This window comes from Vulpes lagopus, chromosome 5, assembly GCF_018345385.1.
Source record: "Vulpes lagopus strain Blue_001 chromosome 5, ASM1834538v1, whole genome shotgun sequence".
Taxonomy (NCBI): Eukaryota; Metazoa; Chordata; class Mammalia; order Carnivora; family Canidae; genus Vulpes; species Vulpes lagopus.
Window position 1 is genome coordinate 29,236,197 of NC_054828.1, and position 19,239 is coordinate 29,255,435.

Here is a 19,239-nt window from a genome sequence, read left to right on the forward strand (position 1 = left end):
TATTTAAAAATAAAATCTTTTTTTTTTTTTTTTTAATTTTTTATTTATTTATGATAGTTACAGAGAGAGAGAGAGAGGCAGAGACACAGGCGGAAGGAGAAGCAGGCTCCATGCACCGGGAGCCCGATGTGGGATTCGATCCCGGGTCTCCAGGATCGCGCCCTGGGCCAAAGGCAGGCGCCAAACCGCTGCGCCACCCAGGGATCCCTTAAAAATAAAATCTTAAAGTAAATAAAATATACCAGAAAGTTTAAAAAATAGAAGAAAAATAGAACTCTCAACTCTCCCTACTCTACTGTACTTGATCTTCATTTTTCTTTGACCAGTCTTTGTCCATAATATTTTGCATTTAGCCTAGGTTGTGAAACTCTGAAAAGTAGGGGCCAGCCAGGACTGACTGGTGACCTTGGTGTTTTCTGTTTTGCAGCTGTGGGAGGGAAGCCCATCACCATGACGCTGGGGCAGGCTTCAGCTGGGGCCAAAGAGCTCACAGGGCTTCTCTCCACCACCAAGTGAGTCTATTTCTTGGCCTCTCTGGCTCTGTTCCTTTCTTTCTCTTCACCTTTTTTCTGGTTGATTTAGTGCTTGGAAAGATGGTGGAGGTTGGGTTTTGTCAGTTTGGAAATATGACTTCTTTCTTAGTGGCATCTTTGTCTTTTTTGGGGGGTTAGCTCAGAGGTTTGTTTTGTTTTGTTTGTTTGTTTTATTTAAAGTTTGCAGAGCATCCCATAGCTATTGCTTCAAGGTTTGGTTTGAAGTTTTAACTTAAGGCCTGACTTTCAGAAGGACTAGAGACTGAATTCGGAAAGTGGGACAAGGAAACTCTGGGTTCTAGTGTTCATTACTATAAGCGTTGCTGGGCCCCACTCTGAACCCTTCCTGTGTTGCCAGGGTCTGTTTCCCTCTAACCTTTGGATAATAGAGCTCCTGTTTTTGTCTCCAGGTCAAGTGCTTCTGAAGGGGGAGTCTCAGCCAGCCCAGCCTCCTCAGTGTCCAGCAGCACAGCACCTGGTGCCTTGCACACACTCCAGAGCCGTCTGGTGGCCACCTCTCCTGGCAGCTCCCTCCCAGGTATCTGGTAGCTCAGCATTCTGAGCCTCCCAGCAAAGTCTCTTTTGGGTTGCTGCTGGAGGTGGCCCTGGGAAAGCAGCTGAATCTAAAGAATGTTCCCCTGAGTTGGCAGGCTCTCATAGAGGCTTGATGTGACCTGGAATTAACTTTGAGGTGGGGGAGTTCTTGGTTTTAATATTCACAGCGAATATATACCCCAGTCTGCAGGTAGTATCTCTTGTACTATAAGGAAGAGAAATAGCTGGTGGGAGATGTGTCTATTGTGTTCATTGTGGTGTTTTTAAACATATCTGATTGCAGAAAACTGGGGATTGTGGTGTACTAGCATTAACAAAACATAAACCGGGCAGCCCCGGTGGCTCAGCGGCTTGGTGCTGCCGTCGGCCCGGGGTGTGATCCTGGAGACCTGGGATCAAGTCCCACGTCGGGCTCCCTGCATGGAGCCTGCTTCTCCCCCTGCCTGTGTCTCTGCTTCTCTGTGTGTGTGTGTGTCTCATGAATAAATAAATAAAATCTTAAAAAAAATAAATAAATAAACCGAGGCACCTTTCTGCCTCTGCTTGTCTCCTTGCTTTCACCACCTCACCCTACATATGATGGCTGATTACCTGAGCCCAGAAGGGCCAAGGCTCTGGAGGTGTCCTCTTTCAGGAGGACCTCCCTCTTTGCTTTGTGGCCTCTCAACTGTGTAGTGAAATGAAATCAGGTATTTGGAATTCTTTTGGCTTAAGAAGCTGTCTTTTTCCCTGGAAAGGATGGAATTTAGAATTCTGAAAAGTGGGGTTCAAGCTCTCTTCGGTTTTCCTAAAACTGTCTAAAACATAAGACAGGTGGTTTGGAGCAGGTGGGGATATGTGGAGCAAACCCAAGGCAGTGTGTCTAGCAGAATACTTTTCTTCATGAGGGCATGCAGTGTGCATGCCCATGGAGCTCTTCCTGGCATCTTTCCTAGAGCACTGGGGATGTCCCAGGAAAAGAGCAGTGGTACTTTAGTTGGCTGTGGAGGGTGGCTGAGTGTGGCTGCTCTTGGGATAAGAGATTGAGCCTGTGCTGACATGTGTTATATCCTCTCCTAGGGGCCGCATCAGCCAGCAGCCTCCTTCAAGGCCTCAGCTTCAGCTTGCAGGATATCAGCAGCAAGACCTCTGGCCTCCCAGCAAACCCTTCCCCAGGGCCAGCTCCACAGGTGCACACCTTCCTCCCATGGGTCTGTGCAGGTGTTAGGAGGAGGCCTTCTCAGTTTAATTGGATTTGGCAGGGAAACTGGGTCTGGAGTCTAGGTCAAGACAGCCAGCCTTCTGACTTCACCCCCAAGAGCTACCAAAGGTTAAGGCTCCATCACTACTGTGTGACCTTGGGGAAGTTTTTTGACTTCTCTGTATCTTTATTTCCTTGAATATGTAAAATTAGGGTAATAACAGTATTTCAAAGGTTGTTTTGAGGATTAAGTAAGATAGTATATGGAAAATGTGTGGAAGACTACCTTGCATGTGGTAGGTGCACAGTATAGGATAGCCTTTAATGCTATGGGCCCTCCACACTTGAATGTTGCTGTTAGGCAATAGCTTCTGATCACCTGGGCTTGTGTGTCCCACAGGCCACCAGCGTGAAGTTGCCCACCCCCATGCAGAGCCTGGGTGCCATCACCACGGGCACCAGCACCATTGTCCGTACCATTCCTGTGGCCACCACTCTCTCCTCCTTGGGAGCCACTCCTGGTGGGAAGCCCACAGCTATCCACCAGCTGCTGACTAATGGGGGCCTTGCTAAGTTGGCAAGCAGCCTCCCTGGCCTGGCTCAGATCTCTAACCAAGCATCAGGTGAGTCTCTCATGACAGCTGTGGGACTCTTAGATATGGGTCTTTTTCCCTAGGACCTTCCCATCTTATGTGAGCAAGACATGTTGTTGAACCCAACTCAGCAGGGTCCTGGTGTTGACCTCAAGGATTCGGCTGTGTAGGTCCATGCCCCAAAGAGGTTGGAAGAACACAGCTATATCCTGTTGCCTTTTGGACTGACTGATAACGTGGAGCTGACCCAGCCGGGGAGGATACTGAGGCGGGAAGCCAAGGGGTGGGGTGTGATGTGAAGAAATTCTGCAGGAGAAGAAAGTGGAGGCTATGACTAAAACCCTTCCTTCCCCCTCTCTCTGTCAGGGTTGAAGGTCCCTACCACCATTACTCTGACACTGCGTGGCCAACCGAGCCGAATCACTACGCTGAGCCCCATGGGCTCAGGAGCAGCCCCAACAGAAGAGCCCAGCTCCCAGGCTCTGCCCTCCAGCTCACAGGTGAGTCTGCCTGGGAGACTGAGGACATGGGCTCCAGTGTTGGGAAATTTGGGGGCCAGCCACCTGGCCAATTGGAGGAGCTGCTGGTGCACTGGACTTGTAGGCGTATCAAATTCAGATCTAGACCTGGGGCCTTGTAGCTTTGTGACTTTGAGCAAGCCATGGACCTCTTTGGGTCTCCTCTTCCAAAGCACTGGGTTGTTGAGAGGGATTAAATATGTAACTGTGTTCGGAGGTGTAGGGGTGCTCAGGATTTCAGTTTTGTTTGCTTTCCCTCTCCATTCCTTTTCTCTTCCCATTCTTGGCTTCATCAGTCAGAGGTTGGCGAGGCTAGTTAGTTCATTACAGCCTTTCTTTGACCAGCTGTCCAACATTGTGCCATTCTAGCCATTGGCATTTACTGCCATCTCTGTAGAACATGCTAGGTTTCTATCATTCTTAACCACAGAGACCACCAGTTCCTTGTAGCTGATCTGATTTCCATCGTGACCTTTTCATGTAAAATGTTTCTTATGTTAAAGGGTGAACTGAGAGCCACCCCAAGATGAGAGGTAAGAGAAAAAGAGTTGGGAGTCCAGTGTTGGGTGTGCTTTCCTTCACTATGCAGTTTCAGCCCTGGTCTTCCCTCGTGGGGGTGAGGGTGCTGTGCAGGCTGCTGTGACTGAAGGCCTGGTCCTGTTCCCATCACTGCCACCACACCAGTCCTGTTTGTGAGCTGAGGGATGGGCTCCTTTCTGACACGTGACAGCTCCCAGCTGTTCCAGACCATCTTCTGGCTCCTCCTCTTTAGAGGAGAATACAGAGATTGTTCCCTGGCTCTCATTGGGATCATAGTTAGCTCTCCCTACATTTTTTGGAGAAAAGTGAAGGTGTTTTTCTTTATTTACTGTTAATTTTTTTCTATTACAGAAGTGATTGTACTTATTCTAAATACTTCAAACATTAATGAAATAACATAATTTAGAAAGGGAAAATTTCCCATGATATCGCTCCCAGAGATGATATACACTATTAATAGTTTGATTTGCATTCTTCTAGATTTTTCTTGCTATTCAAAGTACGTTATTTTACTGGTTTTCTGTTTTATTTGTGTGGTGGTTTTGTTTTGTGTGTTTTTTGTTTTGTTTTGTTTTGTTTTTTTACAAAAATGGGATCACAGAATATGGACTATTTTGTAACTAGCCTTTGTTTACAACACTTGTTGTGACATGTTTCCCTGTGGGTTACATAGTAACCTATCTTCTTCTTGTCAGTAGCTGCCTCCTGTTTCACTGGGTGGATGTATGAGAGCGTATTTCACCATCTCGTTAGATAGAGACTAACGAGAACGTTTTGCTTTTGACACAGAAAATAATGGTTCAGTGAACATCCTTGTCCCTGAGTTTTGTGTGTTTCTGAGAGATTTCTACAGTCTAGAGACTAGTAAGTGGAGGGTACGTGAATCTGACATCCGGCTAGTTGCTGGCTAATTGACCTTCAGAGGTTCTGCTGGTTTACAGTTGAAGCCACAGTGATGATAATACCTATTTTCTTATGTCTTTGTTAGTTATGGAAATCGGTATTTTAAATTTTATTAATTTGATGGATGAAAAATGAAATTGTTTAAATGTGTATTTTCCTGATTACTTATGAGGTTATATGTCTTATGAATTGTTTATCATATTCTGTCTCTACTTTCATTTATAGCAACTTTGTACATTCAGATGTTAATCTTTTATCTGTTACACAAGTTGTGTATTATACTTTATCAACTGCTTATCTTTTTTCTTTCTTTCTTCCTATTGAAGTATTAAGTGCTTATCTTTGATACTTGTTCTATACGTTAAAAATTTTTATGTATTAAGTCTTCAAATCTATCCCTTTATAGCTTCAAGTTTTTGTGTCTTAAAAAAGCTCTTCCCTGGGACGCCCGGGTGGCTCAGCAGTTGAGTGTCTGCTTTCGGCTCAGGGTGTGATCCCGGGGTCTAGGATCAAGTCCCGCATTGGGCTCCCTGCGAGCAGCCTGCTTCTCGCTCTGCCTATGTCTCTGCCTCTCTCTGTTTGTCTCTCATGAATAAATAAATAAAATCTTAAAAACAAAAAGCTCTTCCCGTTGCAACAATATAATCTTTTTGTGTTTTCTTTTTTATATATTACTTTTTAAATTGTAAAACATACTTATGTACAGTTTATCATTTTGCCCTTTTTTAGGCTTATAGTTCAGTGGCATTAAGTGTATTTATTTTACAACCATCACCACCATCCATGTCTAGAACTCTTCATCATTCCACACAGAAACTGTTTTTACATTTTCTTATAATGCGTTTGTTTATTTACCTTTAGTTTTTCAGTCTACTTGGAATTTATTTTTCTATGCTAAGTAAGGTAAGGATCTAACTGTATTGAAGAGTCCATTCATTCTTCCCCTATTCATTTGAAGTCTGCTGTACTTACATTCTCAGTTATTACACATATGTAGGCCTTTTTTTGTACCCCATACCCATCTGTTCTCACTTTAGTTTTATATAATTGTTTGATAATGCAAGTCTTCCAGTTAAGCAAGTGTCAAGTATGTTTCTGGAATCCAGATTCAGTAGCTTATCCAATATGTCCTATTCTCTTTTTCATATATACTCCAGTATATTTGTGTTGTGCACACGTAGGAAACAAAACCTAATCAAAAGAGAACAAGAGAAAAAAAGTCAAGTGTTTCAGGAAGAAAACATATCTACTCTTTGGATTCGCTTTTATTTTACTTAGGATTTTGGTCTCTTTGTGTTTAATGTGAGATTGGCATATACTTTTTCTTCCCATCCACCTCTGCTTTTGTGTGAATGTGCTGTCCTTGTCCAGTTGTATAAAGGGGTTAATTCTATCCTTACAGAGTGAGATGGAGGTGTTTTTTTCTCATATTCTAAAACATACAGTGCAAAAATTATGAGTTCCTTGACACCTTGTTGGCAATTATAAAGCTTTTTGGGCCTATTTGCAGGTAGTCTTGACCTTTGCTGATACCACATTGATGATATGTGTTCAACTAGAACACATCCCCACCATGTGATACCTTACTCCTTTGTTAGTGGTCCTCTTCAGCTTGCTGCAGCCTGGGGGAGCTAGTTGAGAAGAGGCTAGATAGAGCTCATTGAGAAATCATTTTACATGGGTAAGTTGAAGCACAGAATAAAGATCAAGACCTGACTTCCGACCTGGTGGTATTAACTTGAGAGCTTAGTTTTTATAATTACTAGGAGGGTTCTAGTGGTGATTCTCTTGTTGCAGAGAAAGGATTATTAGATTAAGATTTTCTGACTCCGAAGTATCTAATGGTTATCTCAGTGTTCATACTGCCAGACTGTGTGAAAAGAGATATGGGTCAGACCCTCTGTCTTTAGCCAGCTGTGCAATCCTGGGCAAAAATCACCTATTCTCTCTGGGTTTTGTTTTTCTTATCTGGTCTAGTGAGGAGGTTGGCTTGAGTTAGTGATTATTGTGGTTGGATTGATTAATAGGAGCTGTCTAGGAATCTCCTCAGACTTTTGGAAGTTGAAATTTTATTTCATATTTTTGTTTTTATTTTTTTAAGATCTTATTTTTAAGTAATCTCTCCACCCAACGTGGGGCTTGAATTCATAATCCTGAGATTCGAGAGTTGGGATACCTCTACCAACTGAGCCAGCCAGGCACCCTAGGAAGTTGAATTTTTAAATGTTAAGAAACAAATCACCCATTTATGATGTTTATGAGACAATTGGAAATATGAACATTGGGTAATTGTTGATATTAAGGAATTGTTAACCTTTTTATGTGTGATTATGGTATTTATATTGGAAAAAATAATCCTTTTTTGGTTTTGGGTTGCATACTACGATATGGATAGAATGAAAAAGAAAAAGATTATAAACACTGGCTAGACTTCCCTAAGGTTGTGCAAGTACTTAATTATCTGTTTTGTTTCCGGCACTGATAAATATTTACTGTGTGTGTCTTTTACGGAACTGGACTCTTATGTATTCTTTACAGCTGAAAAGCTGTCCGAGAAAGATAAGAGACAGAGACTGTGTTGTGTCCTGCTTCAGAGTCCTGAGTATGGACTCCTTGCCTGTGGTCTTTTTCCCCTCGGGTCACACTATGGTCTGCCCAGCCAGGGGGCATGCATCCCTGCCACCCTCGCAGTGGCCCCTGGGCAGGCAGACTCACTCTCTCAGTTGTATTCCTAATCAGGACCACAAATAAAATCTGTGTACAGACCTGCCTTTGGGCAGGGTGAACAAATGTAGGCAGATCCTTTAAGGTTTGATTGTCAAACCCTCTCCTGTGCCCTCCATCTTCCCCCATTTTCTGCATTCTCAGAGACCTCTTAGGAATTTTACAAAGGTGAAGTCTAGAAAACTGGAGAAAACCCTGGTGAAAAAAGGCCAACTCTTTCTACCTTACTTTTTTTCCCTAAGCTACAGGGCTCAACAGTTCATGGCATCCATCCTCCGTAACAACTAAAAAATGGGTAAGACCTAAAAACCAATGATCATAGAAAACTTCCCTTCAACTCTGTCACTCTTAACAGTTCAGTCTTTTTCCCTGCATTCTCTTCCTTGTCTTATGCATAATAATAAGGGCTAACCTTTGTAGTTGAACTCATTATACTTGAGGTGCTTTATGCAGATCATCTCATTTGATCTCACAACATCCCTGGGGAGTAATGGCTGTCATTATGTTTGTTTGTTTTTTTTTTTAAGATTTTATTTATTTATTCATGAGAGACACAGATCGAGAGAGAGAAAGAGAGACAGAGACACAGGCAGAGGGAGAAGCAGGCTCCATGCAGGGAGTCGATCCTGGGTCTCCAGGATCACACACGGGGCCGAAGGCAGCACTAAACCGCTGAGCCATCTGGCTGCCCTGTCATTACGTTTTATAGATGGGGAAAAAGAGGCTCAGAGAGCATTCATCACTTGCCCTAAAAAGTGGTAGAGGTGGGTCTCTGACTGCAGAGTCCACATTCTGGTAGTCACTTGGCTGCTAGGTCCCTTATGCATTCAGTTTTTTCCCATATCGAGAATTACTTCTTTGGAATAAATTCTCAGGAGTTGGAGTGATTGGGTCAGAGGTCCTGGGTGTGCTAACCTGGCAAAGTTTTAACTCCTCTATTTCCTCCTTCTCCTGCATAGCGCCTGCCTCCAGGACCCTGAAGATGCCATGCGATATAGCCTCCTTTACCAGGTTGGTGATGGCTGCCGTGCAGTGAGCCCTGGGCACATGTGCTGTTCTGCTGAGCCGTCCACTTGTCTGAAGACCTCTTAAGACCTCCATTTTTGCCTCCCTGCCATCTGTCTTCAGAATGGGCCTCAGGGTCTCATGAAACCATTAGGCTAGGTGATACAGCACCAGCAAGGGGAACACTGTCCTCTGGCATCTATGGGTCTGTGTCCTGGAATCATCAGGTTTCTCTGCAGATCTGGCTGTGCATGAATCAGAGGCACTTCTTCTCCGGCATTAGCTGTGACTTGACCCAAGTAGCAGTGTTGGACTGCTCACTACATTTAATAAAGGAGTTCCTTTGGGAAGTCTGTGCCGCCCCCGTGCCACGTTGGGAGGAGATGTCCACATGCTCTGGGGCTTTTAGGGAGTTAGAATTGAGAGCCTTTTGCTGAGGACCAGATCATCTTGGCCTACCGACAGTTGTGAAGTACCAGAGGGCTGGTTTCGGACATCACTGTTGCTTTCCCTGAGCAGCCATGGGAGAATGTGCCCCATGAAGCTTCTCCCTCTTAAGAACCACATCAGATACTGAGTAACCTGCTGAGACCTGGGCACTCCTAAGTTCAAACCCATGATAAAGTAAAGAGGACTAGGCTGTTATCTTTCAATCCCTTTGGTCACTATAGATGGGGAGCAGCTGTTGCCAGGAAGTGAAAGATGGCCTGGCCACTTTCTTTTTTTTTTCATCATGGCTTTGGGGATTTCCTCTATATTCAGAAAACTTACAGGTCTAGAAAGGCTGAAGAAGAGGAATGGAACAAATGGAAGAGGCTTAAAGGATGTGCCAGTAAGTTCTGTGGAGAAAACTTGGTGCATGAGGCTTTGCACCTAGTATTTAAGGAACTGTTGATTCGATATGGAGATGAGAAGAATTTGCCAAGTTACAGGGAAGAAACCCCCAACCCCTGAAATTGCCATCTCCAGTGCTTGGAAGTGAAACGGAAACAGCTAAGTTAACATCTTGACTGTCCCAGGAAGTTCTGGCATCAGGATGATCAAGGCCACGCTTTAGTGTTTCTATTTCCGTTCCATGCACCTTCTTGTCTTCTTGCTTAGAAGTGGGAAGGTTATTGGCATTGACTCTACTGTGTGGGGCTTTTGGTACCAGCCTGAGCCCTGGAGAAGTGATCACTGAAGATGGAGCTCTGAACCCCTCCTTATGTCCTCACAATACTTGTACACCAAAGTAGTTTTAGATTTGGTGTCATACCTGTCCTCCAGATCAGGTTGCCTGCCCTTCCGTACTCTACGATGTTTCCAGTCAAGGTGACAATAAATAGAGCAACCCAGATGTGACTCTAACTCTGTTCAGTATCTATAGGCAGGAGGGTCCACAGCATGCCATGGCAGTGGTCCAGGGTCCTCACCAGTGGTGTAACATATATGCAAACCGGGCTGTCTGTCTGAAGTCCAGGAGCTTTACCTGCCTGTCTAACTGGAAGCCAGGAGAGAGAACCTCTTGTGTAGGAGTCTGAGACAAGGCAGAAAGGGGTGCTGTGGGCAGGGAGGGGGTATTGTGTGATAGACATAGAAAGAGCATCCTGAACACCAGGCCCTCCCTCCCTGACCTCCTGCAGAGCTGGTCTCAGCAGTGATTTGCACAAAATTAGCTTTGTTCTCTCATTAGCTGGTAGGTAACTGTTTTCAGAAATTCATTTAGTAAGTTTGAGGAAGATATGAACTCTGAAAGAGGCATCCGTGGGTCAGGGGTTTAGTAGCTTTACAGGTAGGATTATACAACAGTAGAAACCAAGGACAGTAAGACTGAGACTTTGTGAAGCTTTTAGGAATCGTTTAGGACAGGCAGAGGGTCCTGAACAACTCATTCATGGCTTAGGAGTATGGCCTAGACTGTGCTAGAGTGGTTGCTTCTAAAAGATGCTGGCCTAGTCTATGCTGGGGCCAAAGGAGAAACTAATGCATTGTCCTGTGTTTGTGTAAACCCTATTATGCTTTCCATGGATGAGGCTTGAGTTGTATACCTTGAAGAAAGCCAAACCTGTAAAGGGGAGTTATAAGAGCATTGACTCGTGTTCACCTTGGAGGGACAGGCTAAAGGGGGAGGTGGTTGAAGTCCATAGAGTTATGTTCTTCAGCTCCACACTTCTGCACCCAGTCTTCTCGAAATGTGAAAGGAAGCTTCTACCTATCATGAGTCAGACCTGGAGTCCATAACCTCAGAAGGCAATACTACTGGCTGAGAATGTAGAAGGATCAAGAAAGCTTTAGTTAAATTCTTGACATTCAACATGACAGGTGCATGTTGATGCCCTATGGAAGATGTCCTTGTGCTTTAAGAAGAGGTCACTGATGGAGGAAGATCTCCTACCTGTTCTTGGCTCTACCGGTAGAACAATCTTGGGGTGGGCAAGTTATAGAGCTGAGCTGTCTCGATTCTGTTCTTACATTAGCAAAAACAATTAAAAAAATAAAAGCAACTTTGGATTTCTTCAACTTGTCTTACATTGACTTCTCATGTTTGTTTTGATAACCACTCATTGAAGTGGCACAGAAAATAGAAGCTCAGGTCCTGTGGTCATGCCACATAGGGCTCACTGAGGTGGGTACAGGCGAGGAAACAGAGGCACAGAGAAGTCAAACAGCAGGAAGTGACAGAAGCAGAACTACAACCAGGCTGTCTGCTGCCACTGTCCATTCTCTGCACTGTGCTGAGGTTCTGAGATGGGACACAGGAATGGACATTAGGCCAGGAGGTGAGATGATGCCTTCATGTGATCTCTGCAGCCCTGGGGGGTACTCTCAGCTGGGCCTGAGTTAGTAGTTAGGGTCCCTTGCCCTTTGTCCTGAGAGGCTGAAATCCCTTTGTACATCTGTACCTCTACCCGGTCTAGTAAATAAATAAAGATTTAGAGATCAATCAATGAATTCCAACATCCAGATTATTTGTGAACTTATATCCACGAGGACCTATCTTCCTGTCCTTGAATTCCAGGTCCCTCCATTTAGCATTGGGGCCCTCTTTGGGTTGAAGCCATAGTTCTGGTAGACTACTTGGAGTGTCCTAGTGCCCATGGGCTCATCTTGCTACTGTCTGTTGTAGAGACTGGGTGCTTGCTTTCCCTTCCAACTCTAGTTTTGCTGACTTGGGTGAGTCAGATGAAATGAGAAACAAAGTTTAGATTATTCAAGTGATAACTATAAAGTTTCAGGAGTATAGGGTCATAGCAAATTATAATGCAGAAACATTTTTGTTACCTTGTTATCTCCCTCAAGCTTATGTTTTTGTCCTGATGGATGGTTGCAAGAAGCAGAAACTATTCACCACCACCATTAGTTTTAAAGGCATGTGCTTTTAGTAGGCATTCAGACAGGGAGCCTGACAGTTTCTGCTACTTGCCTTGTGACGTCAACTGCCGTGCACCTGCCAGGGGCTGGTTTTGATCCTGCCACCACAGGAGTTTGCAGCTATAGGGCCCACTGTGGAGATAACTGGTCTGTCTTTTGGGTCACATTCTGAATGTGGTAAGCCTAGTTGGTTGAGCCTGCATTCCTCCCTGTCCCTAACTCTGTGCCCAGGCCACTTCCTCTCTTGTCTCAGAGACCTCCTCATCCTCTCCTGCATGCCAGCTTTTCTCACAGTGCTGTGCGCTGTGCCAGAGATCACTCTTCCCTTTGCTACTTTCCTTATCCTCTGGGATTGAGCTTGTATGCATCACTTTGCTGACACAGGCAGTTAGCTCTTATGTGCTCCTGGCTACGCATTACTACCTCCAAAACATTGGGTTATATTTGATGCATTTGCAGATCAAATCTTTCCCAGAGGGGGGATCCCTGGGTGGGTCAGTGGTTGAGCGCCTGCCTTTGGCCCAGGGTGTGATCCTGGAGACCCCGGATCGAGTCCCACATCGGGCTCCCTGCATAGAGCCTGCTTCTCCCTCTGCCTGTGTCTCTGCCTCTCTCTATATATGTCTATCATGAATAAATAAAAAGTCTTAAAAAAAAAAAATCTTTCCCAGGCTTGGCCTGGAGAGGTCAAGGTCAGAGTCGGATTATCTGCCTCTGTAGCTTACTGTGTGGCCCTTGGTGGGAGTCCAGTAAATGCTGGATAATGAGTGGCTATGGGCCATTGGCCCAGCTGTGCCTGCTGTCCTCCTGCAGAGAAGTCCACAGAGTAAAGTCCTGGATGCCATTTCTCATCTTTCAGGGAACATTAGAGAGAAGAGAAGGCCCTGCCCCAAATTCACACAGATTAGTGCAGTTCACCCAAGGGACCAACATGCTGCTTGGAACCCAAATGTAGGAAACGAGGCCTTAACTCAGCCTTCCTCCAGCTCTCCAGTTACCACCGTGGGTGCCACCCCCTCCCTCTCCCACCTGTGGAAAACCTACACTTCCAACACTGTTTGCCTTTGTCTCCTCCTTCATCCCTTTTCATTCCTTCTCCTCCCTTACCATGTAATAACTACCTTCCTCAGCACTCTGGCATATCAGTTGTTTCCATCTCCAGCCACTGGAGTTGGGTAAGAGCCAGAATCACTGTTCCCACTTGACAGATGGAGAACTAGGTCAGGACCAAGGTTAGGACCAGGGCCTTCCTTGCAGGGAGAACGTGGAGGCAGCCTGAATCGCAGCTTCTCTCCCAGGACATCCGGACTCCCTGTGGAGAGCGCTTTGTGAAGGATGGGATGGCCCAGCTTGTGAAGGAGGGAGCAGTCCTTAACATTAAAATGAGGGGCAAGGAAGATCCTGAGCAGGTTGGGAGTGGGCCCAAACCCTGACAGGTCTCTACCCCAGGACTCCTCAAGGGGAGAGACAGCACTGCACACAAGCCACAGGAACCATTTAGGGGAGTGAGGGAAAGGCAAGTGAGCCCAGATGCTGAGTGGGTGAGTGAGACTGGGTGGTGAGTGAACACAGTGGTGCAGTAGATGAGAAGAAGCCTATGAAGAGAAGATGGTGGAACATGGAGCCCCACTTGCCCATAGAGCCCCCTTGAGCCCAGGCAATTAGAAATGTGGGAAGAGATGGCACCAGATGGAAAGTGCCTGGTGTTTACACAGTGTGTGTTAGCACCCTGGGGTTGGGGCTCCACAAGAAAGTGCACAGTCCCCAGCCTCCAGTCTTCCTTGGCAGTTACAAATCTCAGGCTGAGGTGGGGTTGGCCCAGACTTGGCTCGCTCCTCCCCACAGCAGAGCGTGGAGAAGTGGGGAGTCCCTAGGAGTGGCTCTACCAGGGTCAAGAAGCAACAACAGGAAGGGAGACGTGGAGCAGGGGGCTGTGGAGGGGAAGAGAGACATGAGGGAGACATGAGGAAGCATCTTGCAGGGACCCAGCCAGCACACACTTGCTTTGAATTCTCTGCTTCTGTCTGAGTTTCTGAGAGCAGCTGGTGAGTTTTCAGAAAAGGAAAGCAGGCCCGAGACGCACCAGGGAGATGGGTCCCAGGATCCATCCAACGTATTGTCCCCCAGTCTACCTCCCTCCACCCGACATGTTCCCCATCTTCCACCCCAACATCTGCATTGCTCCTGGTGCCTCCCTCCCTGGGCACAGGTGACTCCTAGGCTTTGGCCTCCATTCCTGAGGACTTCTAACAGGGGGAGAGTATCTCTGTCTATGATATGAGAGCGTTGGATTTAGATTAAAACTCCAAAGGGAATTGGGGAAAGGGGATTTGGTCCCCTTATCAGACCCTCTACCTGAGATCTAGAGGCCTGAGGCTGAGGTGAAGAGTGGAGAACCAGTTCCAGCCCTGTGACTCTGAGGCCCCTGTCCTCTGCCAAGGTCCTGTCCTGGTCAGGTTACGGGCACCACAGGTTCCAAGGACGGGGAAGGGTACTCGGGGCTGAGGAAAGTCGTGGGAGGGAACCTGAGCTGAGCCAGGAGCCTGACCTGGATGGAGCAGGTAACTTAGTGGGTGAAAGAGCTTGTCCCAGGGGAGAGCACGGGGGGTTCTGGGTGCCCTGGGCAAGACCTGAAGGACTGCAGAAGGGGACTGCAGAGAGGAGCAGGGGCCTCCCAGGGATCCAGATGAGCTGCCCTTCCTATGACCCGGAAAAGCATTCTGCCTAGAAGGATACTGCAGGGCTCCAGGGGCAATGTGGAAGTATGATGTCCTGAGTGGTCTCTTCACTGTCATCAGAGATCCCCTTCATCTTGGGGCACTCACTTTGAATCCTATTGACCCCAGGGCCAGATGGGCCCAAAGACATTTCTTTGTTTTTTCTTAGAACAGCTGAGGCAAGCTTGCATTTTTCTTTTTTTCTTTCTTTTTTAAGATTTTATTTATTGAGAGAGAAAGTGAGAGACATAGGGACCAGATCCCGCGCTGAGCAGGGAGCCCTATGCAGGATGCAGGGGGGCTCCGTCCCAGGACACTGAGATCATGACCTAAGCCGAAGGCAGACACTTAACTGACTGAGCCACCCAGGTGCCCCAAGCCTGCATTTTCAAAAGGAAGTTAATTAGCATTGAAAGGGAGAATTTGGAGATGGCAGAAAACAGGGCTGTCCAATTTCCAAAGCAGGACTTGTGCCCTCACAGTCAAGCCATTCTGGCCCTTGGACTGGCGGCTGTGTGGCCCTTGGCCTGGAGTGGAGCTGCCGCAGCCCCTGCCTGTCTCCACCTGCCATCGTGCTCTTCCCTGTGCTCTGGGGATGTCGTCTGGGACACACTACTCTGGAAGGTCAAGGCCCTTCCCTTCCCTTCCCCTGCCACCCACTTGGCTCCTACAGATGTCCAGTTGGTTGAGGCGCCCTGTGCTGGCAACCTTATCCCTCTAGGTCAGAGCCAGGCCATCCTTACTCCTGCGGCTCCGTTAACCGCCAGTCCTGGGATGGGGGAGAGGGGTGCTTCTTACTCTAGTGGGCCCTCCAGCGAGACCTCCTCCCGTAGCTTGTCCGTAGCCTTCGCCTTCCTGGAGGTCCCCCAGCGCCGGGTGGAGGGCTGGTAGGAGCTCTCGTCACTCGCTGGGCCCTGCCAGCCCTGGGAGAGGCCCAGCAGGGCCCGGGTCTGGCGGAGGAAGCTGGGGCTGGAGAAGCAGTAGAGCACAGGATCCAGGACACTGTTGAGGTAGGTGAAGGCCAGGGAGCCATGGAAGAGCTGTGTGCACACAGCCAGGGTGTGGCAGGCACGCAGGCGGAAGGCCACCATGGAAGCCAAGCCGAAGATGATGCTGGGCAAGAAGCAGACGGTGTAGACAGCCACCACCACGGCCAGCATGCGCACGGCTCTCTGCGGGCCCGCCTGGCCACCCAGGCTGCGGCGCCAGATGGTAAGCCCGATGCTCACGATGGCAAAGAGGATGAGCGCCAGGGGCAGGAAGAATTCCAACAGGAACAGTGCCTGGTGCCAGCGGACTGAGGCCGAGGGCTTTGCTCCCAGTCGGTAACTGAGGCAGGAGTGGTCGGTGTAGGCGGCCAGGAGCAGGTGCCCGTTGAGGAGCAGGATGCTCCCCCAGAGCCCCGCGGCCACCTTGGCGGCAGCCCACACGGACACCTGGCTCAGCACGTGGTGGGGCCACACCACCTTCAGGTAGCGGTTGAGGGCGATGGCCGTGAGGAAGACCACGCTGGCCGAGCGGTTGGTGGACAGCATGAAGAGGTTGAGCTTGCAGATGGTGGCTCCGAAGCGCCAGTGCTCGTGCAGGAAGTAGTAGTCCACGCGCAGGGGCAGGTTGATGATCAGGAGAAAGTCAGCAATGACCAGGCTGACCAGGAACACCGTGTTGGAAGTCCAGGGCCGCGTGTGGAAGCAGAAGATGAAGAGAGCCAAGCTGTTGCCCAGCAGGCCCAGGACAAACTCCACACCCAGGATTGGCGCCAGGAAGGCAGACACCATGTGGGAGGAGGCTGGGAGGCAGGAACCCAAGGCCTCTCCGGGGGCCCCCAAGTCTGTGGTGAAGGCAGAAGGAGTTGAAGAGAGGAGGGGAGGGCGGGAGGGCGGGAGGGAGGCAGGGAGAGTGGAGGGAGGGAGGGAAAGGAGGGGAGAGGAAGAGCTCAGGTTATGAGATTCCATGGGCTGCTTGGGCCATGGACCTGAGAGAAGCTTCCAGGCTTCCTACCCTGTGAGATGTTCAGGGCAAAGTGGAATGATGCTATCAGCTGGCCACCACAATGACTCAATATCCTGGGGTTTTCATCAGCATCTTTGCAGCCACTGAGAAACACCCAGCATGTCTGTTTACAGGCAAAGGGGAACACCTTCAGCCCTTCTTCCCCTCTCCCTGCCCCCACCACTGAGTGACCTGGCCACAGAGGTTGCTGAAGGGGGGTGGGGGGAGTCTGTGCTGCCCCTGGCAGAGGCTCAGCAGGGGTGAAACAGAGGCCCAGGGAGACCCTGAGGTGGGAGGGAGGCCCAGCTGGGGTGAGGTGTGGAAAAGTGTCCGCAGCCCTGAGGGGTCACACATTTGCTTGCCTGGAGGCCCGGAGCTGGTCCTGGCCACCCATAGCTGTTGGCATCACGCAGGCCACCCTATACTCCCTTACTTACCCCCATCATATGGACAGACTGAGCAGCTGCCTCCCTGCCCCCACCAGCCCCAGCAGCAGAGTGTGGAGCCAACAGGACATCGTCCCAGTCCAGCCAACACGGGGACCATGGTGCTCACGGCCTCGTGGAATAAGCCTGTTGGTGGCCTGTCAGCCTGCTGTAGTTACTCCCAGATCCCCGATGGCCTGAAGTCCATGTGCACCACGAAAGGCCTCTACACGTGGAGGGCTCCCCTGCCAGTTTCTACTGACCTGGGACCAGGGGCTTCTGCCCCAGACAGAACAATCCTGAGAGCCTCTGAAATGCCCCGTCCACCGTCCGCTCCACCTATCCCCACCCGCCCTTCGCTACAGACAGGGCAGTAGAGGCCAGGGCTGTCTTCAGACAAGACGCAAGTCCTGCTGTCCACTGCGAGGTGTTCTCAGGAGCCCATGGAGCCTCAGGCTCCCGACGACCTGGGACAGCACCAAGGGAGGCTGCAGTTCCAGGCTGTAGGACCTGACAAGACCCGCCTCGCCAGCTGGGCTTTAGGCACAGGGGCTGTTGGCCTCTTTCTCTCTCAGAGCCTCCGGGCCTCTCCTCCGTCCTGGACTCCCGTCGGGCTGAGGCTGAGGGAGACAGGCTGGGACAGGCTGTGACCACGAGGTGCAGGGTGGTGAGACCACCAACCTGAGCTCTGAATGCAGACAGGCCTTGTTTGGAAAAGAGCTGCTTGTTTCCTAAAACTCTTAGGGAATTCTCTAGCACAAAGCTAATGTTCAGAAAAACAGCAGATCTAATTTTCATTATTTTCTCAGGTTAGGTCTGCCCTGGGCACGAGGGACAAGCTTGTCTTGTCATGGTTGCCTGGCCCCGTGCAGGGGACCTCCCTGGGACATTCCCGTGTCCTCAGCTCCTGCACAGAGCAACACCCTCCTGCAGCCCTAGTTCTCAACAGCCTCTGCCTTCACGTCCTGAGCTGGGGGAATCTGGGGGCACCTTGCAGGGTTTCTGGATTAGGAGAGGAATGCCTTAGGGGTGAAGAGGTGGGTGCAGCCCCGGACACCCCTTAGGACGAAAGCCCTTTCAGAAAGCCAGGTTCCCATCTGCCCTCCAGTGGAGCAAATCAAAACAGTGAGCTGGCAGGCTGCAGTGGGGGAAGGCAGGGTGTAGATCCCACCGTTTCCAGAGGAAGCTTTGACTCTAACCGGGGACCTACCCATCCAGATCCAGCTTCCATTTCTCGCACGTGACCCCTTCTGGATTTCTCCCTGAAGTCCCAGGAAACGGAGCTCTGATCTCCACTGAAGGCTCCAGGTTTTGTCTCTACCCACTGCTGCCTCTGGGGCTCCCAGCACTCCTGGACTCTGAAGTGTGCCCAGGAGCCCTCTGAGTCTTTGGACACAGCGCCTGTACCTAGCAGGGGAGCAGACATCCACCCTGCTGCCAACTTTGGTTATCATGATCTTCATGTGCTAACATGGGTTAACTCGGGGGTGGGGTGGATCCTGTGTTTTTAAGTATTTTTGTTTCTGCAATTAATACACATCACTTTTCACTGGGAAGAAAACCTAACAGGTGCTATATTTAAAAGTCACATAAGGGCAGCCTGGGTGGCTCAGCGGTTTGGTGCTGCCTTCAGCCTAGGGCGTGATCCTGGTGACCCAGGATGCAGTCCCGCATCGGACTCCCTGCATGGAGCCTGCTTCCCCCTCTGCCTGTGTCCCTGCCTCTCTCTCTCTCTCATGAATAAATAAAAAATTAAAATAAAATAAAATAAAAGTCACATAAAAAGGGCACCTGAGTGGCTCAGTGGTTGAGCATCTCCCTTCGGCCCAAGGCATGACCCCAGGGTCCTGGGATCTCCCACATCGGGCTCCCCGCATGGAGCCTGCTTCTCCCTCTGCCAGTATCTCTGCCTCTCTCTCTGTCTCTCATGAATAAATAAAACCTCTAAAAAAATAAAAGTCACATAAAAAGAATAAATGGGAAAGATCAAGAGGTAGAGGGACACTATGAGCTGTGCCCCCAGGACATGCACAGGAGTTTGAATGGATGGGCCACACACACAGTGAAGGGAGCCCCCGTTACAAGTAGAGACACCCAATAACAGACGGTCCACATGTCTACATTGACGTGGTGCCCCTGACACACACACACACACACATACAGAGTCACAGGAGTACATGGGGTCTGCCATTGATATGCATGC

At 48.9% G+C, this 19,239-nt stretch overlaps 2 protein-coding genes across 11 annotated transcripts in view; one reads left to right on the top strand and one right to left on the bottom strand.

Moving 5' to 3' along the window:
- The window catches only part of KANSL3 (KAT8 regulatory NSL complex subunit 3), a 43,197-nt gene extending 32,163 nt beyond the window's left edge, over positions 1-11,034 (top strand). For 9 of the 10 annotated variants that reach the window (XM_041755396.1, XM_041755395.1, XM_041755398.1 and 6 more), the window contains 7 exons: positions 428-512; positions 944-1,071; positions 2,148-2,257; positions 2,669-2,891; positions 3,228-3,361; positions 7,789-7,841; positions 8,506-11,034. In XM_041755396.1, the coding sequence (XP_041611330.1) occupies positions 428-512; positions 944-1,071; positions 2,148-2,257; positions 2,669-2,891; positions 3,228-3,361; positions 7,789-7,827 (719 nt within the window). In that variant the 3' untranslated portion in view covers positions 7,828-7,841; positions 8,506-11,034. The remainder of the gene's footprint in view (positions 1-427; positions 513-943; positions 1,072-2,147; positions 2,258-2,668; positions 2,892-3,227; positions 3,362-7,788; positions 7,842-8,505) is intronic. The other variant, XM_041755397.1, reaches the window with a different exon arrangement.
- Positions 11,035-14,900: 3,866 nt separating this feature from the next.
- On the bottom strand, positions 14,901-16,756 carry OXER1 (oxoeicosanoid receptor 1). The gene has a single exon (XM_041756224.1). The coding sequence runs from the start codon at positions 16,572-16,574 to the stop codon at positions 15,414-15,416; it is 1,161 nt and encodes a 386-aa protein (XP_041612158.1). The 5' UTR covers positions 16,575-16,756; the 3' UTR covers positions 14,901-15,413.
- Between the last annotated feature and the right edge of the window lie 2,483 nt (positions 16,757-19,239).

Bases quoted from the DNA above. Each gene is read 5' to 3' on its own strand.
- OXER1 (XM_041756224.1), bottom strand. From the start codon at position 16,574: ATGGAATCTCATAACCTGAGCTCTTCCTCTCCCCTCCTTTCCCTCCCT.